This window comes from Sturnira hondurensis, unplaced genomic scaffold (genome assembly GCF_014824575.4).
Source record: "Sturnira hondurensis isolate 20B ecotype Veracruz unplaced genomic scaffold, ASM1482457v3 Scaffold0018728, whole genome shotgun sequence".
NCBI lineage: Eukaryota > Metazoa > Chordata > Mammalia > Chiroptera > Phyllostomidae > Sturnira > Sturnira hondurensis.
In genome coordinates, this window is record NW_028091359.1 from 18991883 (window position 1) to 19017260 (window position 25378).

At 52.9% G+C, this 25378-nt stretch overlaps 1 protein-coding gene across 1 annotated transcript in view; it reads left to right on the top strand.

The window, feature by feature from the left end:
* The window catches only part of RPH3AL (rabphilin 3A like (without C2 domains)), a 143576-nt gene that overhangs the window by 42835 nt on the left and 75363 nt on the right, over window positions 1-25378 (top strand). Inside the window, 3 exon segments of the mRNA XM_037070298.1 lie at window positions 12719-12830; window positions 16545-16688; window positions 22472-22601. Of these exon segments, the coding sequence (XP_036926193.1) occupies window positions 12754-12830; window positions 16545-16688; window positions 22472-22601 (351 nt within the window). The 5' untranslated portion in view covers window positions 12719-12753.

Consider the following 25378-nt stretch of genomic DNA (forward strand, 5'->3'; position numbering starts at 1 on the left):
ACAGATCGCGTGCATGGATGCAGGCTTGTGTCTCTACATTGAAGACACAGCAGTAACGCCCCTTGCCACGGGCCCAGCCAGGCGCCTGCAGCCCCAGGAGGACTAGACGTTTTCTGAGCCGAGAACCCCGGGGGCCTGGATGCCTGCTTACGGCGAAGGCTTGATTTCATTCTGATCACCTTTCTGTCAGGCTCTCATTCCATCTCCTGTTCCTTTTTTGTGCTAGAGACCCACCTCCCTTTTTATTTTTAGAGTCTGGCGACTCTTATGGAACATTTCTCAAAATAGTGATTTTAAATGCACACAAGCAGGTTCCGAAGGAAACCAATTACATCGACTCATCAGTTGATCAGAATATATTTTTGAAAAACAAACTTTTGATATAGTGATCTGTGCTTTTTTAATTGATTGATTTTAGAATGAGCAAGAGAGGAAGGAAGAAAGAGAGAAAATTTATACCTTGTTCTGCCTATTTATGCTTTCACTGGTTGATTCTTGCATGTGCCCTGACCAGAGATCGAACCCACAACCCTGGCATATCAGGACAACGTTCTAACCAACTGAGCTACCCAGCCACAGCTTCTTTATTGAAGCTTCACGTAAATAGTCTTTAGGTAGGTCTTGTAACTATTATAACTTAAAGGTAGTGTTGAGCATAAAAAAATATTTCGACCTATCTGCAACTCTGCATTGTGACGTAAAAATAGCTGAGATTCTATGGATGACCAAGGCACGGGTTCTACTAATACTGTGGTGTGTTGCTGATATTCACAAATAAAGGAAATAGAAAAGGTCAGTTGCGGGTTAATGAAAAGGAAGATATAGTTTGTTCCCATCCAAGTTCCCAGCCCGCCTGTTAAGAACTCCCAAGTGAAACAATGACAGAAGAGGCCACCCTCGTATGTCCTCTTCTTACATCGACCGTGACAGCTCTGTGTCTCAGGTGTAGACCCCTGCCCTGGCCCTGAGCACCCTGGGGGACCCAGGCACTTCAGGACAGCTTAAACGTCCATGCGCACCTCCTCAGGGGTCCACTGGGCCTGCTGTCCCCCACCCCCAGGGTAAGGCTCTGGGTCCTGTTTTCCCCATGCAGAATGGGGTGAACTGTGGCCCCCAAGGAGGACATGTTGAAGTCCTAACCCCCAGAACCTCCAAATGTGACCTCATTTGGAAATAGCATTGCGGATGTAATTAGCTAAAATGAGGTCAGATTGGCACCTCCTTTCGTCTTAATGTTATATGACAAGTGTCCTTATAAGAAGAGAGACTCAGAGGGAAGGAGACCATGTGAAGGCAAGAGACACAGGGAGGTGGCCACGTGGGGCTGCAGAGGGAAGAACGCCCGTGAGATGAAGACAGAGGTTTGGGCGACACAGCTGGAGCTGAGGGATGCCAGGGATTGCCGGCACACACCAGAAACTGAGAGGAGCCTGGGACAGACACGTCCCAGGTCCTTCCTGGAGAACCCCGCCCTGCAGGTTCTTGGTTTGGGGCTTTGGGGCTCTGGAACTGTCCTAAGCCTCCCAGCTTTGGTGTTTGCTTCAGAGGCCCTAGGAGACAATACCATATGACCTTGACCTGTGGGACCCCTGGGCCCCGCAGCTAGCCTGGAGGCCCCCTCCTTCCTATGCGCTCCCAGGTCACTCCAGGAACCTGGTTGCCCTGTAGCCTTGACTCTGCGATCACCTTGCTTTGGGACTTCTTCTGCCTTGTTTCAGGTCTTCCAGAGATGACAAAAGTAAACTGTGCCTCCAGGACAGGGAGGCAGGGCGTGGGGCTGTTGAAATTGGAGGGCTGGCACTTGAAGGGAGAGGGGGAAGAGTGGGAGCCTTTGCATAGCATTTTGGCCTGGAAGTGAGAAACTGATTTTAGTTCAACAAAAAGATAGGCCGGGGTTCGGGTTGACAAGACTGGGTGTTTTTAGACGGGGGATTACTTCCCTGGGGAGAAGACCCCACCATGCTAAGCAGGGCCTCCTAGCTGTGCGCAGGGGAGGTCTTCTGAGGGTACAAAAATCAACCCTGCTCAGCCTGCAGCAAACTGGGATGCTAGGCATGTGCCTAGTGCATAGTTGGCACTCAGTGCATGTTTGTTGAATGCATGAGAGTAATGAAGCCAAAAGTAGCTGCTTCTTGTCCTTCTGGAGACAACAGCAGATGCTTCGCTCTGTGACTCAGCAGGGATGTGCCACAAAACGGGCCACAGGGTGTCTGGGACCTGCTGCTCCTCCAAGGGCACTGATGGGGAGGGCTGCAGGCCCCCCCCCCCAGCGGAGGAATCTCAGCAGAGGGCTGAGGACAGGTAGGGTACCCTCATTTGTCAAACTCTTACTAAATCCTCCTTAGAAAGGGATCTCTGGAGCCCTGGCTGGTGTGGTTCAGTGGACTGAGCACCGGCCTGAGAACCAAAGGGTCGCTAGTTCAATTCCCAGTCAGGGCACATGCCTGGGTTGCAGGCCAGGTCACATTGATGTTTCTCCCCTTCCCTTACCCTCTCTAAAAATAAATAAATAAATAAAATATTTTTAAAGAGAGAGAGAAAAAAACTTTAAAAAAGAGAGAGAGAGAGGAGAGGATGTGTAAAGTCACTCGTAACCCCAGAGCCTCCCCCTCTGGTGCATGAGCTGTGTTCCCTGCGGGGTCCTCTGCTGGGGGCGCACCTGCCACTTGCTCCCATGTCTTGCACCTGATCCTGCTGTGGCCCTGTCCAGGTCGTTTGTCATTTTGACACCGCGCCCGCTCGTGCCATTGTTGACCATTCCTCCAGTTGGAGTCCTTTCGAGGTTTCCCGTGGTTGCAGAGGGCGTGAACCACTTCGCAGAGGCAGGTGTCATGGGCCAGACCTGTCATGGGCCAGACCTGCCCCGTGCTCGGCCCTGCACGGCGCTGAGAGGAAGGCAGGCTGAGGAGTGAGAGGCTGCACCGCAGAGCCTTGAACCCCAGGCCGGGGGGGCTGGGCAGTATTCCACGGGCCGCGGTGGGCCCTTGGAGGTGAGCGGAGGTGTGCTGGACACCTGCCATGTCTCGGGCACTGAGCCAGCCCGTGGACGCCAAGAGGCATCCTGAGAGGTGCGGTCTTCCCCGGGGGAAACAGAAGCACAGTCCCCCTGTGAAACGCTGGGGGGAGGCCAGGGGGTTGGTTCCCACTGGGAGCTGAGGGAGGAGGAGCTAGAGAGTCCCTGAGGAGAGTGCTGGGCCCCTGCAGGTAGACAGCTCCACCCGGACTGGACGTGCAGGGACAAGGCTGAGCAGGCTGAGCAGCCGGAGTGCGAGTTCCTGGAGGGAGGTGAGACTGGAAGGGCAGTCTGGGCTCAATCGCGGCTGACCTAGAGAGCGGCCTGGGGTTTTGCTTCAGCAGTGGGGAGCCACTGCAGGTCTTGGAACAGGGCTTCTAAGCATGGCCCTGCCTAGGCTTTAAGGATGGCCTCTGTGGCTACCAAGTGGTGGGGGTCAGGTCAGCCCCATGATGTAGCTCCAGGGACAGTCTTCAGGCAGTAGCTTCCTGGGGCTCCTCTCATCTCCGCATCCCCGGAGCCCAGCCTGTGCACAGTCAGACCCAGACACGCCGAGGGCCCCTTCAGGTTTCAGACTGGCCTCGGGCTTCCTGTCTGCACCTTTCATCCTCCCAGCACGGCGCCTCTCGGCTCACCTTATCTTGCGGCTGTTATCGTGTTTCCCGTATCATAGTAACAGAGCAGATGTCAGGGCTGTTGCTAAGGGTTCCCTGGCATATTAATACCTGGGTGTAGAACTGACAGCTCTTACAGGTGCCTTTGAGGCCCGGGGAAGCACTGAAGCACGCGGCTGCGTGGCAAGTATTCCTTTATATATTCGTCCCTGCTTTTTCTCCCACCCTTAGATGCCTCGTCTCCTCCCCTGCTTCCCCACCCCACCCCACCTCTGCACAGCTAGGAAGCGACCAGCAGCCACTCTCCCCTCCCACGCCCAGGGCAGGTGTGACAAAGGGTCTCCCAGACTCCCCTAGGAAACTGAATGCAGGGCCTGGGAGCCTCTTTTTAAAAAATTTTAAAAATACTTTATTTATTTATTTATTTTTAAAGAGGGGATAGGAGGGAGAAAGAGAGGGAGAGAAACATCAATGTGTGGTTGCCTCTCACGCACCCTCTACTGAGGACCTGGCCTGCAACCCAGGCATGTGCCCTGACTGGGAATTGAACTGGCGACCCTTTGGTTCACAGGCTGGCGCTCACTCCACTGAGCCACACCAGCCAGGGGGAAGGAAGCCTCTTTTCCAACCTGCACAGGTCACTTGAGAAGGCTCTGGCCTTTCCCCATACCTCCCTGCTCAGGGCTCTGGCTCTGGCATGTGGGTGGGAAGCTTGCTTTGTGGGTCTCCCACTTGCCTCCCCATCTGGTCTTTTTGGCCTTTCCACAGCTCACCAGTTTGAAAATCAAACTCCGAACAGCTCCAGCAGGGGGCTCAGCCAGATATGGAGGTTGGGGTCAGGATGCCATTTGTATGAGCTGCCTGTTGCCATGATAACGCCGCATAACAACCACCCCCAAACTCAGTGGTTTACAACATTCATGTCTTGCTCCTGAGTCTGTGGGTTGGCAGCTGCTCTTGGCTGGTCCCCACATTTCATTCATCAGGGCTCGGTGGTTCAGGGAACACTTCCCGCACTTGGGTGGAGGGGTGCTTTTGTTCTCTCGGGGTCGTGCGCTTGCTGGCGACTCGGGTTTGCCTTTGCACGCGGTGTCCCCTCCTAGACCCTGTGGTTTCCTTCAGCCCTTCCATTCCACCCACCGTTCTCCTCATATCGTCTCTTGTTTTTCCATGAGGCCGTCCAGCCGCACCACACCCTGAGGGGAGAGGGCCCATTGGCTCAGTTGTATCAGTGAGTTTTCCTGAAATAAAATCAAGGGGGCGGAATATGTCAGGGTCTAAAGGTGGGAAAGAGAACCACACCAGGCAAAGGTGGAGGCGGAGACCCCACCCTTTGTAGAGAGGAACTGTGGGCTGCAGAGGTGTTAGCTGACGCCGGGTCCCTGGGGCTCTAAGGCCAGTGCTCCCTTTACCAGGTTCTGAGCTCACAAGTCTGTTAAGTGGGGAGAAGCCTTCTTTTAAGTAGACTCAAATGTGTGTGGAAAAGAGGCCTTCTTTTTTTAAATCCTCACCTGAGGATTTGGTTATTGATTTTAGAGAGAGAGGAAGGTGTGGGGGGTGAGGGAGAAGCATTGATTGGTTGCCTCCCGTTCACACCCTGAAAGGAATTGACCTCACAACCTTTTGGTATACAGGACGATTCTTCAACCAACTGAACCACCCAGCCAGGGCAGGAGGCCTTGTGTGTGTGATTCGAACACTGTATGCATTGTTAAAGCCAATGTATTGGAGACTTACAGATAGGTTCTTCCGCCTTTGAGCTCTGAGAAAATGCAAAATCCACATTATTCCACCAGGATGCAGTTGCCTTTAGCAGGTCTTTTTGTAGTGGGCAGTTGTAGGGGCGCCTCAGAGAGGCCTGCAGCCGGGAGCTTTGAGGGGCTGCGAACATTGCCGTCAGAAAAGTCTCAAAAATACGTGCAGAAAAATACCCTTCCTTTCCCTTTTGGGAATCTGTCCCATGGAAATAACCAGAGACAGGCACAAAGACTAATCTCCCAGGTTACCCACTTCAGTGTCCGGTTCGGTGTCTAGTCCCACAGCACAGAATTGCAGGTGATCTGGTGCCTCCAAACAGGACGCGAGGAAACGTACCCAGAAGACCGAGTTACAATTAATCGTGGTTTTGAGGACTTTTAATATTGTGAGACAGTGTGATAAGAAAGCAAACAGTATATGTAATAAGGTGTGAAGCGTCTCCATCTGGGAGCGGTGGCGTGTGAGCTCAGGCTGCCTCTGCCGCTGCTGTTCCCCAGCGCCCGGGAGACGGCCTGCGCGGCCGCGTTATGGCCGCGCTCCGTGGAGAGTCCGCTGTGGCTGCAGCCCTTGCCTGCAGTAACTGGTGCCCGGGGAGAGGAGCCCTGGACCTCAGGGAGATGGGCATTGGGTCTTCCTGTAAAAATGTGTTTGTTTTCACAGATCTTCCCCAGAAAGTTCCCTGGGCTCGTGAACCTCCACCCCCTCCCCAGGTGTTTTCTCAGGAAGTCACCACCAGTCAACTCTTTTTTTTTTTTAAGATTTTATTTATTTATCTTTAGAAGGGAAGGGAAGGAGAGAGGGAGAGAAACATCAATGTATGGTTGCCTTTCGTGAGTCCCCTGCTGGGAACTGGCCTGCAACCCAGGCATGTGCCCTGACTGGGAACCGAACCATAATCGTATGGTTCACAGGCCCACACTCAGTCCACTGAGCTACACCAGCCAGGGCACCACCAGCCAACTCCTGTTCTTGTCCCCCCGACATGGCCCCCTGAGCCCCCCACTGCAGCGTTCAGAAGCACTTGACAGAATGCAGCCTCCATGGGCTTGTCTTGCCCCTCAGGTGCGGCCACGTGGACACACAGGCTCCTGGGAGGCATCTCCGCTGTTGGGGTGCAGCAGGAGTGTTGCTGGGGTGCTGTCAGGAGCCCTGGGCACAGGCCACCCCTGGGGATGCTGAGTAACAAACTGCCTGTGAGTGAACAAGTCCCAGAGGGTGGTGAGAGCTCATCTCTGCTCTGAGCATGTCTGGCTTGTTGTCTGGCTTCTTCCTTGTCTGGGAAAGGCCGTCCCCAATGAAATCAGCCCAGGAAAACAGGTACTCACTGATACCCTGTGCCAGGCTGCAGAGGGGAGGGGCAGGGCCCCTGGGGGCTGCTCTCCAGCCGGGAGGGAGAGATGGGAACACCTCAAAGGAGGAGGATGTCTGGGGCCGGGTCTCAGTTAGAACATCCGCCTCCCCCAGGACTGGCTTCCCTTCCCCATCACCACACACAGACACACACACACACACACACACACACACACCACACACCACATACCACACACCACATACCACACACCATACGCACTACACACCACACATAAAAATGCACATATACCACACACACCACACAACATGCACACCATATACACCACATACACCATGCATAACACACACCATGCACACCACACATGACTACCCACATACATCATACATACATCACACACCACATGCATATCACACCACACACACCCTACATGCTACACACACACACCACATGACCACCCACACACACCGCACACAAACACGCACATCATGCACCACATACATATTACACCCTGTGCCTCATATACACTGGACATATACACCATACTTCCACTCCCCCACCCACCACACACACACACACACACACACAACTCACACATACACACTTCTCTTCCTCATCCTCTTTCTCTCATAGCTGGAAGGGCCTCAGAGGCAGGCCTGGCCCACGCACCCTCCTCCCCTCGCTCACAGAGGAAGGCCAAGCTCTCTGCAGCCCCCTTTCCGTGAAGCCCGCTGCCTCTGCTCCCCTCCCAGCCCTCAGCCAATCCCACCATTCCCCTTGTGAATGTGTGGGTTCTCCTTCCCTGTTTTTTACTCAGCTTTTTAAGCCTCTGTTTTGTGTTCCCTCATCATTTGATTTCTGTCCAAGACATTGACATTTATTAATACGAGGGCACATCCATATTCAACTGACGTGACACTGCACTTTGGAAGTTTGAAGGGCCTGCTCCGAGGCAGTGCCTTGGGAAGGGCCCTCCTGACTCTCCCCCTTGAGCCCCCCACTGGTCGGGTCGCAGAGCCCAGCAGGGGAGTGGTGGGTGGTGGGGAGCACAGTTTGGCAGAGGAGCCACGTGGTCAAGGGGGTGTGAGAAGCCGGGGATGGGTTGGCTGACGGGTCAGGGAGCTGGCAGCTGGCTCAGACTGAAGAGGACTGGAGGACCTAAGCTGGTTTTGTCGGGAAGTTCCTCAGGTGTGGCTCCTCAGGCTGCCTGTCCTCTCCCACGTCTGCCCTGGGTCGCTCTTTTTGGGCGGAGGACCGCTCCGGGAGTGAGAGGAGTGGGGGCCCGCCATGCACTCCTGCTCCCTGACCTGGCAGTCAGGCTGGGGCGGGGCTCGGGTCCCACCTCCCAGGTCGGAGCAGCCAGCAGCTGCCTGCCCAGGATCCTTCACGGGTCCCCTGACTGCCCCCTGTGCCTCCCTCCTGCAGCCTGGCAGGGTGGAACCAGGCGTCGGAACTGCACAGGGCAGTCCCTCCAGCTGGTCCATCTCAGCTCCCTTGGGTGCCAATGAGGAAACTGAGGCCGAGGAAAGATAACTGACTCGTTCCTGCACTTCCAGTAAGCCAGACTTCGTGGGTTTTTCTCTCCTAATCGAGTCTTCTCTCCACCCTCCTCACTGCTCCAAAACCCCTCCCTCCCCACTTACAGCCACCAAGGGACCTGCTGCAGAGAAAGCAGTACTGGCCAAGGGTCAGTAAACTATCAGTTAGCTCAGTGACCTCTTCTGTTTCTTTACCTCTCCCTTTTCTCTTATGTCAAACAAAAAAAAATGATTAGATTTAGTAAGGACAGAACAGAATACTCTGAGGGTGATCACAGAGTTGTTTTGGCTAAATTTTAAAAAAAGAAAAAGAAAAATTGCCGTCATCCCGACTGGTGTGGCTCAGTTGGTTGGAGCCTCGTCCCATACACCTAAAGGTTGCAGGTTCGAGTCCCAGTGAGGGCACAGCAGGTTTGATCCTTGGTTGGGGCACGTATCAAAACACTCTCCCCCTCCCTCTGCTCTTAAAAAAAGAAAAGAAAAGAAAAGAAAATTGCCCTCAAATGGGTCAGAGGACACATAATTGTGAGTTTAGGGGTTCCCTTGTCATTGATCTCCCAAATCTGGCCACACTAGGAAGTGACTCAAAGTGTTAAAATGGGGTTTCATCCCCTAGGGCTTCATTTGGGGTGCCTTGTTTGGGGCTGTGGGGAGTTGCTGTGTCCCTACCTGTGTTTGCTGTTGCCTTCTCCTGGATGCCCCCACTGTCCCACTATTAAGGAGGTGATGTTCTAAGCATGAGGGCATAGGACCCCTTCTTTCTCCTCCCCCTCTCCCCCTGCCCAGCTCCACACTCTTTTAGTTCAGAATCTTCTGCAGAAGATGGACTTCCCACCCCGGCTTGCTCCTCCCTTCCATGGTCACCCCTGCTCTGGTGTGCCGTGCTTCCATGGGGGTGCCTGGCAGACAAGAGGGGCCAATCCACACTCACGGTGCCTGGCTGGCCTGGATGGCCCACAGGCTCCAGGATGTCTGGGCCTGGGAGCAGCGGCCTGAGATGTGGCGGCCCCTGCAGGCCGGAGCAGGAGCGGCAGCATCTGTGAGGCAATGCCAGGTGGCTGCCAGGGCACCCAGTTTACACAGGACAGTCTCTGCCGGGGCACCCAGTTTACGTGGACACAGTCTCTGCTGGCCAGAGAGACCCTTACTTCCATTTCTGGAAGCTCCCAGAATACAGAGGTCCCCCGCAGTTTTCCTTTCTGTGGTTTCAGTTAGCTGTTGTCAACAATGGTCCAAAAACGTTAAATGGAAAATTCCTGAAATGAACAATTCACAAGTTCTCAGTTATGCGCCATTCTGAGTAGTGTGACGACATCTCCTGCCATCCCACTCTGTCCTGCCTGGGCTGTGGTCATCCCTTTGTCCAGCGTGTTTGCTCTGTGGACACGCTGTCCCTGTTAGTCACTCAGCAACCGTCCTGGTTATCGGGTCCACTCTCACAGTATCACAGTGCCAGTGTTCAGGTCGCCCTTATTTTACTTAGTGGTGGCTCCGAAGCTCAACAGCAGGGGCGCTAGCAGTCCGGGTAAGCCACAGAGCAGCCGGACCATGCTCCTTTGAAGGGAAAAGGCGCGCGCAGTGCGGCGGGATATTTTGAGAGAGGTTGACTACATTCACATAGCTATTATTACAGCATATTGATGTAATTGTTCTATTTTACTGTTGTTGTTATTAATCCCGCACTGTGCCTGATTTATGAATTAAACTTTACCCTAGGCGTGCATGTGTGCGTAGGGAACAGCGTTGTGTGGCCACTGGAAGACCTGGAGCGTGTCCCTCCCCCCCCCCGAATAAGAGGGTGTGCTATGTTTTGGAAATAATACTAGTGAAGAAACAGGGCTGCCGAGCTGTAGTGTATTTTAAGCCTTTACTTGGAACAGAGTAACGCTTTTCACACTCACAGCAGTGCGACAGTGCTATTCACAGGATAGCAGAAATTTTAAAACAAAGCAAAACAAACCACAGTGCACCAAAGGCTGGAAGTGGGACACCTGTTTAAAGCTGTCTGATGAGTCTCATTTTTTTACCCCGTCTGTGTTTTCCTGGTGTGCATGTTAGTCTCATCTGAGAGAAGGTCAAGACCAAATCTGAGGAGGGCTTGGAGGATGGGGGCACCGCCATGCGGGGCCTGGCCAGGGGGTTGCCACACACGTCTCCCTCCCAAAACAGTCCACAGTGGGAAGCAGGAGCCTGCATGTCCTTACAGAGTGGGACAGAGACACCCCTGTGGAAGGGCCTGGGCTTGTTCCCCGGGTCACTGAGCTTCAGTCTGCGTGCTGCCCCCTGCTGGTCATCACAGAAATGGGTGACATTGGCCTGGAACAGCCATTCTCAAACCATGGGCTTGGGGGTCCCCAACAGGTCAGGGGGTCTACAAGGTCAAAATTATTTTATTATAAAATATTTGGTCTTGTTTTGTCACAAATGTAGGTAAGGTGAAAAGTTTATTGACGTGGTCTCAGATGCCACATTAGAACTAATCTCTAAGAAACAGCCAACGCTTGGGTGTCGGTGCAGCGTGGGAGAGGAGCCACAGGCAGCTGGGAAGGTCATTCAGACACCCCCCTTTTCCAACCTTAGCACACACCTGTGAGAGTCTGGGCGTCCTTCGTGCACTGAACAGAACCACTCTCGCAAGAGATTGAATGGAAAGTCGGGTGGGGACGTCCGGCTGCTTTGTGTTAAGCCAACCCTTACGCAGACTTATGAAAATGTAAAACAATGCTATTATTCTCACTAAGAGTTTTTGTTTTGAGAATATAGTTTTTATTTTGTAAAGTATGTGAACATCTAATGAGTTTATTATTTTCATGAAGTTTAAATCTTTCTGTCTTAAATATCTTGACGTTATAAGTATCCATAGATGTCACCCATATTCCTTTGGAGCACCCAAGAATCTTTGTAACAATTTAATGAGATATCATTCCCATGCCATCAAATTCACACTTTTACAGGGCACGATTCGGTGGTTTTGGCGTGCTCACAAAGTTGGGCGACTGTCACCATAACTCCGGGACATGTCCACCCCAAAGGAGCCCCCAGCCCAGTCAGCCCCCAGCCCAGCCCGACAGCTGCTAAACTGCTTTTGCCTATGCAGGTCTGCCTTTCTGAATAGTTGGTGTAGATGGGGCCACACAACACGCGGTCTTGTGTGTCTGGCTTCTTTCGCTTAGCATAATGTTTTCAAGGTTCATCCACCTTATGGCCAAACAATATTCCTAGTGTGATAAGCCACACTTTATCCATGTGTCGGCTGATAGACATTTGAATTGCTGCCACTTTTTGGCTGTTATGAATACTGTTGCTATGAACATTCACACATCTGTTTTTGTGGGGGCATGTTCTTAGTTCCCTTGGGTGGGCGTATACTGAGAAATAGTTTCTGGGTCATATGGTAACGCTGGCCCCACTAGGACGTGACTCGAGACTCGGGTCCGACCTCAGTACTTTTTTTTTTTTTTATCTTTAGAGGGGAAGGAGAGAAACATCTATGTATGGTTGCCCTTCATGCATCCCCTGCTGGGAGTTGGCCTGCAGGGAACCAGCCTGCAACCCAGGCATGTGCCCTGACTGGGAATCGAACCGCGATTCTCTGGTTCGCAGGCCCGCGCTCAATCCACTGAGCTACACCAGCCAGGGCCGACCTCAGTACTTTTTAAGAGGAAAGAGAAGGAAGTCCCATGCTGGAGAAGCCCTAGGCTCCGTTAGAGCGGGGCAGTGTGGGTAACTCGGGACAGCCCTCGTCTTTGCTCTGGGTCGATCCCCTCCAATCACCCCTCTCCCCGCCCTCGTCCTCCCTTTTCTCCCTCTAACACAACCCCTTGGTGGCAAAGAGAAAGCCAGTGTGCCAGACTGTTGAGGTTAAATCACCAGAAAGTTCTGGGGCCGGGTCACTTCTCTGTAGGATCTGCAGGGTGCCACTCACGCCATGTCCCCTGCAGGCGTGTGGGTGGCGGTCTCGGCTGCAGCTGTGAGTGCCAGCCCTCCTCCCCGCCCCAGTGCTGTGATCGCTGCTGTGGCGGAGCCTCATGTGGGGCAGAGTCTGAGAAGTCCCTGTTAGCAGAGCTGGGGAAGGCGGCTGGCTTCAGCCACAGCCATGTGCCTGTGGTCGCTGCTCAGGTCCCCTCCAAAAAGAAGGGCTGTCTAGTCATACCCCCCCCACCGCCACTGGCTGCCCAGGGCCCTCCAGGGAGGTGTTGTGCTAAGCACAGCTGTATTTGGAGGGAACAAGCATCAAATCCCCCCCAGCCCAGGCTTGCCAGCTAAGTTGAAAATGCAGTTGCCCTCCCAGAGTTACCAGACTTTTGAATGAGGAGCTTGAAGGGAACAGTATCTAGAGGAGTGATTCTGAAGGTGAGACTCCAGGCAGCAGTGGGCAACATATGGGGATAGGTTGGAAGTGCCAGTGTGCGGAGCCTGAGGGACCTGCCTGCCATCTGCACCCCAGCCAATGACATGCTCTTTCTTTTTTCTCCTCTCACCTCAGATGTGACTCCCGCCCACTGGCTGGATGCTGCAAGCATGGCCGACACCATCTTTGGCAGCGGGAGTGATCAGTGGGTCTGCCCCAATGACCGGCAGCTTGCCTTGCGAGCCAAGTGAGTACCTCCGAAGCCCCACCAGGTCTCCTCCTTCCTCTCCCTGTTCCCCTGCTTTCTTGGCCAAGATTCAGTCCCAGGGACCCAGAGAGACATGTATGGAGACAAGGCCTGTCTAAGAAACACCATGTTCCACACCCTGAGCCAGCACTGAATTTTCAGCACTGAATGGCCACTCATGCATTTAACCAGCCTGTGGAATTTATCTCCGTTTCTCAGGCGGGGAAAGTACGGCTGGGCTCCTTGCCCAAGTCACTTACCTTGTGAGTGGCAGGTCCAGGACCACGCTGGGGTCCTTCCGACTCCCGCACCTGGGCTATCTCTATCACAACAGGCCTGTGGAGCCAGGCCACTTGCTTTGCCTTCCCTGTTAAGAGCATAAATCCCTGCCCCCACCTGGGTCTTCTGTCCCTGAGCCCCCGGAGGCGGGGAGCCTTTGACCTCTGGAGACCCACTGTCCAGCTGAGCGCCCGGTGCTGACAGACAGGACAGAGTGAAGGCAGGTCAGCGAGTGCAGAGCTGCACCCAGTGCCAGACACACAGCCGCCTCAGGGCACCCCCGGGCTCCGCCACCCTCCTGTCAGGGTCTCTCTGGTTCTGCCTCGTCCCCTTGGGGTCCTGTTCTCTCATCATGGTGACTCAGCGCCACTGCCCCAATAGGCAGGGTTGGGGGGAAAGGGGTGCTAAGTCAACCTGGGAATGGCACAGGGCTTCACTTAGAGTGTGACACTTTTGTTGAGTCCTGGAGGAGGGGTAAGTGTTAGCTGGAAATATGGGGAGGGGTTCCTAGAACCCCTGCTGTCCTCCCCTGGCTGAAGACCAGGGGCTCGGAAAGGCCTCTCCAGGGAGTCAGAGGTCCCTGGTGTCAGATCAGCCTCAGAGTCCCCGTATCTGTCAAACCTTGCCAATTACCAGAGCCAGCATTTCACAAATGGGACCAAGTTCAGACAATCTGCAATTGGACGTGAGGAGCCTGGAGGGACACAGCGCTGAGACATCAAAGGGGGCGAGAAAAATTAATCTGAAATGCCTCAGAAGAGCGGAGTCCTGCGTGATCTGCGGTTCATTTGTCCCCGTCACTGGGACAGCTCAGCCCTGCAGGGGAAGAGACCCGGGGGGGGGGGGGGGGNCCCTGCGGGGGGGGGGGGGGAACTGGCCCCTCTCCCTGTCTCCTCTGACGCCTGACAAGGTGATGTGTCCTGCCCGCCTGGGTCCAAGGAGCCAGGGAGCGCTGCACTCTTGTACCAGGTCCCCGTGTGACCCCTGCTGTCCCTCCAGCATTTCCTTCAGTTTCCCCTGACCTTGGCTTGCGCTCAGCAGCAGCCAGAAGCTGTTGTCGCACCTTTGAGAAGAGCAAATGCTTTTATCTTCTCCCTGGGGTGTGCTGCCTTGGAGTGCCAGGCTCTGCGTCACACCAGGCTCCACGTTGTGCCAGGTTCTGTGTCATGCCAGGCCCTGTGTCATGCCAGGTCCCTTGTCGTGCCAGGCTTTGCAAAGGAGAGCATTCCCCTTGTCCACCACGCTGAGGGACCCCCCGGGATGCCTGGGGAAATTAGCCTCCCTGGCTGTAGCTCAGGTCTGTCCTTCCTCCAGCCACGACCTGGCATTTTCCAAACCCCGCTGCGTGCCTGGCACCGGTTGCGCAGCAGTGAATAAGACCACTACTGTCTTTTGTCCTTAGGTGATAGTGGGTACAAGTGAGAATTATATGCATCGTGACCCGTGAGCTTTGACAGGGGACACAGGTCGTGGGGGTGAAAGGGGTGCTAAGTCAATTTGGGAATGGGGCAGGGCTTCGCTTAGAGTGTGACACTTTTGTTCAGTCCTGGAGGAGGGGTAAGTGTTAGACGGAAATATGGGGGAGGGGTTTCTAGAAGAAGGAACAGCATGTGCAAAGGCCCTGAGGCAGAAGGAGCAGGCACAAAGAGGACCTAATAGGAGGCCAGTGTTGACATGAATGCAGGGTGAGTGAGGCGGTAAATGGCATAAAGGGAAGATGGCAGAGGCCAGATGGGGCAGAGATGGGTCCTCCAGAGACTCCCATTCTGGAGAGGGGATGAAGGGCCCCAGCTTGCCTCAAAATGAAGTTTAAGCTCAGTGATGGAGCTATGCCTGGACCTTATGAAAACTTGGAGCATGGAGTCTCCAAGCTTTCCCATGGAGCATGGGTTACAACCCATCTCAGAAGGGATCAAGGAAAAACCTCCTGGTGAAGATCATGTGTAAAAGAATAGGAGTGAGCTCATGGAAAGGGGGTTCGGGAGAAGGGCATGCTCCCCAGGTGGAGGGCATGGAGTAAGCAAAGGCCTGGAGACACCCTGGAACTCCGGGCGCTAGAAGCAGGTGTTGGTAATGCTCACCACGTGAGGTCAGGGGAACTGGGGGAGGAGGGTGCCTTGGGGGGGCATACAGATGGGTGCTGGGAACCACTGCATGTGCATCCCCATGGGCTGCAGCCCGTCTGCATCTAGCAGCTTGTTGGGCCTGCGCTGGCTGTGTGGAGGGACACTGCAGGAGAACAGGACACTCAGTGGCAGCCATGGCTGAAAGTGGGGGTGGGGCCTGATGGGATGGGGGGAGGGGCTGGGGGAGGAGTCACATGGGAGGCCTAGTGGGTGGTCAGATGGAGGCAGGAAAAGCAGCTAGGAAGATGACCTGGGGGAGCCTGGCAGGCTGTCTCCTGCCTTAGGTGGGAACCCCCTCTGAGAAGTGGGGACTCCTGCCTTGCAGAACGGCACAAGGCCCAGTGGGAGGGGCCTGCAGAGCACCACGCTGGCCCTGGGCCCCGTGTGAGCTGAGTAGGAGCTGCGCCCCCTGGGACAGCTGCTGGTGCTGGTGCTGTGCCCTCCTGCCTCTGACGGATTGGGTCAGTTCCCCTTATTTACACGTCTTCCCGACACCCGCCTGCACATCCCCCTCTCAGCATGGCTGCAGCCCCTTGTGGGCCTGGCATCACAGTGCATGGATGCTCAATAAGCGTGCATTGAGTGAATAGCTCTAATAACTTCTCATTAAATGAATATTAGGTAATTGATTGGGCCTCTGTCTCCCCCACCACACTGAAGTTCTTTAAGGCAGTGACTTCGCCATCTTGCCCCCAACACCTGGTACAGAATGTCTCGCAGAAGCAGGGACCCAGGGCAGGCAGCCTGGGGCCTGGCCTGCTGCTGCCACTCTCTCCCCATCCAGAAAAACAGGAAGGACTCGAGTCCGTCCCCTCTCACCCGGGTCACAGCCACAGGGCCCCGGCCCAGCCCACCTCTTCTCCCCTGCAGCACGGTTACCCTCCCGCCCTTGATCCATCTGCTTTAAAAACTCTGTCAGTTGCCTTTTATCCTTGAGATTTATTTTAAACCCAATTACAGTTCTCTCCTTGTCCATGGTAAACTCTGTCTCACTTTCTTCTGTGACTCAGATGTGGGTTTTTATTCTCGTCCCGATCACCTTCTGGGCTTCTTCCGCAGCACCTCATGCACCGTGGGGGTGGCCTTCTCCATTCGCACAGCGGGTGCGTTCCACGCTCCTGCCTCCTGGGGAGCTGAGGTGGTGCTGCCGTCCTCTCCAGGCCCAGTGGATGGTGGGTGGCGGAGCTGGTGCATGGAGCCTGGCATCTGCCCTGTTCCCTGACACACAGCAGCCAGGCGTTTTGTGGATATGACGGGGTTGGGGTTTGCACTGGGGTGGCCTCAAGGCCTGGTGTTGTTCTCTCTCGAGGCTGCAGACAGGCTGGTCTGTGCACACCTACCAGACAGAGAAGCAGAGGAAGAGCCAGTGCCTCAGCCCGGCCGAGGTGGAGGCCATCCTGCAGGTCATCCAGAGGGCCGAGCAGCTTGATGTCATGGAGCAGCAGAGGATCGGGTAAGGGCTGCCCCAGGCCAGGTCAGGAGCAGGTCGGTGAGAGGAGAACAAGGGCGCCTAGTGCCAGACCTGTGAGCTGGGAGTCCGGCACCCTTGTGCTAGGGCTGGGTTTTCACCTCTGGGAGAGAGTCAGCTCTGCTTGAAGGCCCCTGAGTGCAGACACGGAACCCAGCCCAGCCCTTTGAAGCCTCAGTGGGCAAAGCCCCATCTGTAAGGTGGGGATAGCAGCTGATGTGTGGGACCCAGGCCATAGTGGGTGAGCGAGTGTGGTGAAATGTGTTAGGCGCTGTCCAGCTCTGCACACTTAAGAATCAGCTGTGGTCCAGCAGTGAGGGATTTAAGTCAGGGCTGAACCTGGGACTTCCGGCCAAGATGGAGGTATAGGTAGAAACCCTGTGCCTCCTCACACAACCAAAATTAAGGACAACAAAGATTTAGAAATAAAAACACAACCAGAACAGACAGAAAACTGAACTGTACTCAAGTCCAACAACCATTCAACCAGACCAGTGAGAGGGGCGAAGTCGGCAGCTGGCAGAGAAGGGTCTTGGCAGGAAAAGGTGGTGGCTGCCAGACCTGGGAGCGCAGGCCGCACAGGGCTGACCACAGTCACACATTCATGCACAGATGAACTAGGCAAAAATGGGCAGCAAGACAAACTGTGCAACCCAGGGCCCCAGCAACAGGAAATAAAGCCTAAAAGCACCGAATTGAAAAGGTGCCTAGAGAGACTCCCAGCCTCACAGGAGAGTTCACTGGAGAGACCCACAGGGTCGTAGAATGCACACAAGCCCACCCACCCAGGAACCAGCACCAGAAGGGCCCAGTTTGCTTGTAGGAAGCGGCAGAAAGGACTAAAATCTGAGAGAGAGCGAGGAGCAAGCACCAATATTCCCTCTCTGACCCCGCCCTCACATACAGACTCACAACCCAGCAATGTGGGTTGCCCTGCCCTGGTGAACACCTAAGGCTCCAGCCCTTAGATGTAATAGGTGCCACCTGACAAAAAAATTATGGCTCAAACAGAAGAACAAATCAAAGCCCCAGAGCCAATACTTCTAAGTGACAAAGAGATAGCCAACCTATCAGATGCACAGTTCAAAACACTGGTGGTCAGGATGCTCACAGAGCTGGTTGATTTTGGTTGCAAATTAGATGAACAAATGAAGGCTAAACTAATTGAAATGAAGGGAAATGCACAGGGAACCAATAGTGATGGAAAGGAAACTGGGACTCAAATCAATGGAGTAGACCAGAAGGAAGAAAGAAACAACCAAACAGGAAAGGATGAAGAAAGAAGAATTCAAAAAAATGAGGAGAAGCTTAGGAACCTCCAGGACATCTTTAAACATTCCAACATCCAAATTATAGGGGTACCAGAAGGGGAAGAGGAAGAGCAACAAGTGGAAAACTTATCCGAACAAATAATAAAGGAGAACTTCCCCAATCCGGCAAAGGTAATAGACTTCCAGGAAATCCAGGAAGCTCAGAGAGTCCCAAAGAAGTTGGACCCAAGAAGGAACACACCAAGGCACATCATAATTACATTACCCAAAATTAAAATGAAGGAGAGAATTCTAGAAGTAGCAAGAGATAAGGGGACAGTCACCTACAAAGGAGTACCCATCAGACTGTCAGCTGATTTCTCAAAAGAGACCTTTCAGGCAAGAAGGGGCTGGAAAGAAGTATTTGAAGTCATGAAAGGCAAGGACCTACATCCAAGATTGCTCTATCCAGCAAAGCTTTCATTTAGAATGGAAGGGCAGATAAAGTGCTTCTCAGATAAGGTCAAGTTCAAGGAGTTCATCATCACCAAGCCCTTATTATATGAAATGTTAAAGGGACTTATCTAAGAAAAAGATAAAAATTATGAACAGTGAAAAAACAACAAACTCACAGTTATTAACAGCCACACCTAAAACAAAAGCAAACTAAGCAAACAACTAGAACAGGAACAGAACCACAGAAATGGGCATCACATGGAGGGTTAGCCACAGGGGAGTGTGGAAGGGGGGAGAAGGTACAGAGAATAAGTAGCATAGTCGGTGGGGTGAAAATAGGCAGGGGGAGGGCAAGAGTAGTGTGGGGAATGTAGAAGTTAAAGAACTTATGACACATGGACATGAACTAAAGGGGGGATGGTGGGGGAGGGTGTGCAGGGTGGAGGGGAATGAAGTGGGGGAATGGGACAACTGTAATGGCATAATCAATAAAATACATTAAAACAAAGAAAAAGGCTGAACCTGGATTGTCCCAATAAGACTCTAACAGGAAATGCTCTCCAGCTGTTCTAAGCTCTTCTCCTGGCCGACGTCCAGAGCTGACTACAGCACAGATTTCAAATGACTTTGTTGAGTCTTTTTGTGCTTGTTTTTTTAAATTTGATTTATTGATTTGAGAAAGATACATCAGTTTGTTCTTCCATTTAGTTATGCATTCAGTGGTTATTCTTGCATCTGCCCTGACTGAGGATTGAACCCACAACCTTGGTGCATCAGGATAATGCTCCATCCAATTGAGCTACGAAAGCAATTCCCATTTCCTCAAAAATCTGAAAAACATAGAAAAGCACATGGGAAAACCAAATGTACTGTATTCATTGCCTCAGGCAGGAATTAATTGGTGCTGAATTCCTTATGCTTCTTCTATTTATCTTTTTCTTTTTAAAGATTTCATTTATTTACTTTTAGAGAAAGGGAGGGGAAAAGAAGAAGAGAAAGATCAATGTGTGGTTGCCTCTCATGCACCCCCTACTGGGGACCTGGCCCGCAACCCAGGCACATGCCCTGACTGGGAATCAAACCGGTGACCCTTGGCTTTGCAGGCTGGCACTCAGCCCACTGAGCCACACCAGCCAGGGCTATTTATCTTTTTCCATTAAATATATGATCATTCAAAAAAGTCAGACATTATTGCCTTGGCCAGGTGGGGTCCTGCTCACTAGGGGGTGGGGGTGGACAACTAGAGGAGATAATGTAACCCCACTGTCCATTCATTCAAGAACTTTCAGGACTTCCGCCAAGACGGAGGCATAGGTGGAAACACTGTGCCTTCTCCCACAACCAAGTATGAACACAACAAAGGTTTGGAGAACTAGGACACACCCAAAGACCAGAAAATGGAATTATACGGAAGTCCGACAACTACGAACCGTTCAACGGGGACGGTAAGAGAGGCGGAGCCAGCAGTGGAGCAGGGTAGGGCAGGACAGATCCCCCGACCTAGGCGCGCAGGCAGCCCGGATCCAGTCGGGGTGTGGGGCAGACTGACCGCAGTCGCACATTCGCGCACAGTGAGACGGACCACACAGGCCCCAGGGGGCGAACCCAGTGGTGGAGGGCTGACGGCGGTGGCACACTCTCGTGAAGTGGAACGAAACGCGTGGGCCTGGTGACGGTGGTGGCTGCGGCGCTGGGGCCGCCCGTGGCGGCAGACGGGAAGCCATTGTCCCTCTTTGACCCTGCCCCCACATACAACATCACAACCCAGTGACTTAGTTGCCCTGTTCTAGTGAACACTTTAGGGCTCTGATCCTGCTACAGAACAGGCACGAACAGCCCAAAAGATGGTGCAAGAAGAACTCAAAGCCCCAGGGCCAATAACTCTAAGCGACCGAGAAATTGCCAGCCTCTCAGAAGCACAATTCAGGACACTATTTATCAGGATGCTCACAGAACTGGTAGATTATAGTCACAAATTAGAGGAACATAGTCACAAATTAGAGGAACATATGAAGGCTAAACTAATTGAAATGAAGGGAGATGTCCAGGAAACCAATAGCGATGGAAAGGAAACTGGGACTCAAATCAATGGAATGGACCAGAAGGAAGAACGAAACATCCCACCAGAAAGGAATGAAGAAATGAGAATTCAAAAAAATGAGAGGCTTAGGAACCTCCAGGACATCTTTAAATGTTCCAACATCTGGATTATAGGGGTACCAGAAGGGGGAAAGAAACAGCCACGAGTGGAAAACATACTTGAACAAATAATAAAGAACTTCCCCAGTCTGGCAAAGGAAATAGACTTCCAGGAAATCCAGGAAGCTCAGAGAGTCCCAAAGAAGTTGGACCCAAGAAGGAACACACCAAGGCACATCATAATTACATTACCCAAAATTAAAATGAAGGAGAGAATCCTAGAAGCATCAAGGGATAAGGTGACAGCAAAACTTTCATTTAGAATGGAAGGACAGATAAAGTGCTTCTCAGATAAGGTCAAGTTCAAGGAGTTCATCATCACCAAGCCCTTATTATATGAAATGCTAAAGGGACTTATATAAGAAAAAGAAGATGAAAAATAGGAATAGTGAAAGGATAGCAAACACACAGTTATTAACAACCACACCTAAAACAAAAGCAAACCAAGAGGACAGCTAGATCAGGAGTGGAACCATAGAAATGAAGAACACATGGAGGGTTAGAAACAGGGGGGTGGGAGGGGGAGAAGGGGGGAGAAGGCACAGAAAATAGCATAGATGGTAGGTAGAAAATAGATAGGGGGGAGGGCGAGAATAGTGGGGGAAATATAGAATCTAAAGAACTTGAGACACATGGTTATAAACTAAGGGGGGAGAATGGTGGGGGAGGGAGTGTGTGGGTGGAGGGGAATGAAGGGGGGGAATAGAACAACTGTAATGGTATAATCAATAAAATATATTTTTTTAAAAAAGAACGAAAAAAAAAAAGAACTTTCACTGAGTGATCACTGGCCAGTGGAGATACTGCTGCCAACACAACAGAAGTGGCTGCCAGTTTCGGGGAGGTCATATTTTTGCATCATAAGATGTCATGAAACGGGGTCACGCTGGGCTGAGGGGCCGTGGGACCCCGAGCAGAGGCACCTACCCCAGGCTTGGTGGCATTCAGGGGAGGCTCCCGGATGGGCTCTTTTTCTTTCTTCTCCAGCCTCTTCATCCACCCAGGTGCTCAAACCAGAGTCCTCTGCATCATCCCGGATCTCTCTTCCCTGCCCTCCCCCCCGCCCCGATCTGTCAAGGCTGCCTCGGAAGTGCAGCCCACCCCAGCCTCCGTCCCCCTTCCCAGCCTCTCACCACCCCTGCCGCCTTCCTCACTTCCACGCCCCACCCCAATCCTGAGTGGGATTTAAAAATACCATTTGGTTCAAATCATTCCTCTACTTAAAACTCCTCAGTAGCTTCTCCTTGATTTGGGAGAATAATCCAAACTCCATTTTGTGACCCACAAACCCCATGTAGTCCGGCCCTCCTCAGGCCTCCGGCCACCTGTACCCAGGCTCCCTCCCGTGTGCTCACGGAGCAGCAACCACGTGGCCTCCTGATTCTCATGTGCCAGGTTCCCTCTGCCAAGAATGCTTCCCCCCCAGCTCTTCGAACGGTTTGGTCCCTGTCGTCCTTCAGCTCTCAGCCCAAGTGTCCTCAGCAAGGCCCCACCAATCCCCCCTAATATGCCCCTGTCCCCCTTGTTTCTCCCTCCCCCACCCACTTACTTTATCAGTTTTATTTGTTGGGTTGTTTCTGCACTTTCTCCCTTCATTGAACATACATTCCATGAGAGCAGGGACCACGTCCGTCTCTGGCTTGTTCGCTACAATATTCTCAGTGTCTGGCACATCATAGATGTTCAGTTAATACTGGTGCATAGATAAATGATTAGGAGCTATAGCCAGGGAAAGAGGTGAGGTGGGGAACAGAACCCCAGGTGAGGGAACAGCACGTGGGGCCTCATGGCCGCTGTGTCCCCGCAGTGGTCGGGCCGGGGACAGGAAGCACGTTGCATCTGACTCTGTGTCCTGTGGTGCAGGCGGCTGGTGGAGCGGCTGGACACCATGAGGCGCAACGTGATGGGGAATGGCCTCTCCCAGTGTCTGCTCTGTGGGGAGGTGCCAGGCTTCCTGGGCGGCTCGTCGGTGTTCTGCAAGGACTGCAGGAAGGTAAGACCCTGCTCTGGCCCTGCTACTCCGGCTACCCAGGCTGGACCAGCTCTACTGCTGCTCTGTGGCTTTGCAGTCTGGCTCCCAGGAGTGTGTGTGTGTTTGTGGGTACACACGTAAGCACATGGTATCCTGTGGTTCTTGGAAAGAAGGGCTGGAGCCTGAAGGTCGAGTGGCCCGACTTCTAGGGCCAGCCCTGGGAGTGCACCTGTGCATCTCACAGGCCCAGGTGCGAATTCAGCTCTTCCTCCAGCCATGTGACCTCAGAGAACTTGTTCAATACTCCATGCCGCATTGTTCTCACCTGTAAAACAGGAATAATGATAATATGTACCTTAGAGAGTTGGGAGGATTAAATATTACGTGAAAAGCATTTAAAAACCTTGTCTGGCATATTAGGTACTCAATAAACGTTATTAGCTGTTACTGAGTAAATACAGTTCTCCTCGGAGCCAAATCATATGCTCGGATGGCACCTCCTGTTCTGTTGGTCTGCTCTGCCGACCCTCGGCTACCCAAACGGGAGTGGTCTCTGCAGCAAGGCCAGAGGGACTGTCCCCTGTTCTTATCATAATATCCCATTGATGGTTCTAAGTTGTGCCACAGGTTAAACTGTTTCATATTGAATCCAATACATTTTATAGTAACTTTTTGTTTTTCCTGGAGTTTCTGATTGCCTTTCTTTTTTTTTATTGACGAAAGAATAATGTGCCTTCTAACCTTCAAGATTATTGAGCATCTCAGTTTCATTCTCTCTCACATGGAGCCTGCGTTTTTGTCCTGCCAGAAACCCTTCTAGATTCTTACTCTTGCTCAGACTTAGAGCGACAGACAGCTGTGCAGCTGTGGTCACGGGACTTCACTTTTCTGCCCTCCTAGTTCAGAGGCACTGTTCCCGAGACACCGTGTCTTTTACTTTTAGATTTTTCACTCTAAGTTTGCTAGGACCAATCTTCAAATAACTTCCCTGGGCCAGTCCCGCTTAAGCTTAGAGTTATTTTGATGAACAAGACAGAGAAAGAACCTTCTTTCTTGAGAGTACATTGGGTGGGGGGACCCAAAAATTTGATTAAAATGATCAAATAATTAAGATCTCAGGAGGAATAAATTCTGTGAAGAAGTAACAGGGGATAGAAGTCTGGGGGTGGGGTGGGGTGGTAAGAGTTAAGAAGACAGTAAAACATGAAGAAGTCGAAACCTGGAGGCCGCTGGCAACCTTGACAAGGACATTTGCGATGTCATTCGACAACTGGATAAGAGAACGAGGCGCAAAGAGGTTAATATGCCCAATTAATAAGTGGAAAACCAGGACTATAGCTAAGATTGTTTGCCCCCTGCTCTGTGACATGTAGTAGTGAACTGGGCTGAGGACTGTGGATTTACTGGTGAAGGGTCTCGAGGACACTGGAGGGGCCTGGGTGTCGGGGAGGGATGGGCACTCATGTGCCAGCTCCTCCTGGAACCTTCCATAGACTCTGGATTCGATGCCAGCATAGATGGTGGGCACAGGGACCTGGGCAGGCGCGGCTATATTTTGTGATGTCTGCCTGGGCGGAGGGGACCCAGCAGCTTCTGACCTCCCTCTGCCCCTCAGCCCCACAACCACTGTCCGCGTTCACGTTCGCTGGTCCATGGCGAGGGGGCAGAGCCTTACCTCCTTCCCCTAGAAACGTCGGGGGCCTCTGCCACAGAGGCGGGCTGCTGCCCCTGCTGCGGAGGACTAATGCCGGCTGCTCCACCGAGAGCCGGCTCCTGGGGCACGTGGTAGGCCCAGGGGAGGGAGGACCTCTGCTGGGTGTGGGGGTGGGAGAAAATGCTCCTGCAGACACTCTCGCCTCCCCCTCCCCATGGTGCCTGGAGCACATTTCCATTTGAAATTATTCTTACTCTGCTGCAGGCTGGGGGCTGGGTCCTGGCCCGTGTGGCCAGAGTGGAGCCCTTCGAGCTTCCGAGGAGACTTGTGCTGGATAAACGTGGGAGGAGAATGTGCTGATTACGGCCCCAGCTGAATCATGGGCATCGGTGGGGGGGGTGGTCTCTTCATCCATCCTGAAAAAGATTGTGCTATTCATGCATTCGTTTTGCAAACAGTAGAGGGGCCACACTGTGCAAGCCCTGTTCTAGGGGCTGGTGGGACTGTGAACGAGATGGACAAATCCTTGTTCTCGTGGAGATTACATTCTGGGGGTGGGCAAAAAGTGACGGCAAACAAACAAACATAAAATCATGTCAAGTGGTCTGAGGGCTCTGTGGCGAGTTAAGACAGGGTGACGTGACAGGGCCCGACTGGGAGGGCCCCTCGAAGTGCAGACCTGAACACAAGCAGCTGCAGCCCCACGGAAATCTGGGTGGAAAAGAGATCCCAGCAGAGGGGACAGCAAGCATGAAGGCCCCTGAGGCAGCAGCCAGCTGAGCATGTTCAAGGAACTAATGAAACATCTGGGCCTGAGGGAGTGAGAGAGAGGTGGGCACGGCTGATCACACAGGGCTTCACAGTCAAGGTCAGGAGCTGAGATCTGTGCTAAGTTTAATGGGACGCCAGCGGAGCCTGTGAGCAGGGGTGTGATGTGAGCTGATTTGTTTTTAAGAGATGAGTCTAGTGGCGTCTGGCGGGTGGATCGCAGGGGGACAGAGAGTGCAAGCGGGGGACGAGTTCTCGATGGCTGTCACTGGGAGATGATGGGGTCGGGGGCAGGGCGCCTTCCGCTAGAGGATCCGTCTCTTCATTGTACTCTAAGCAGATGGGGCAGGATTAGAGGGAATGATCAAGGGCCCTT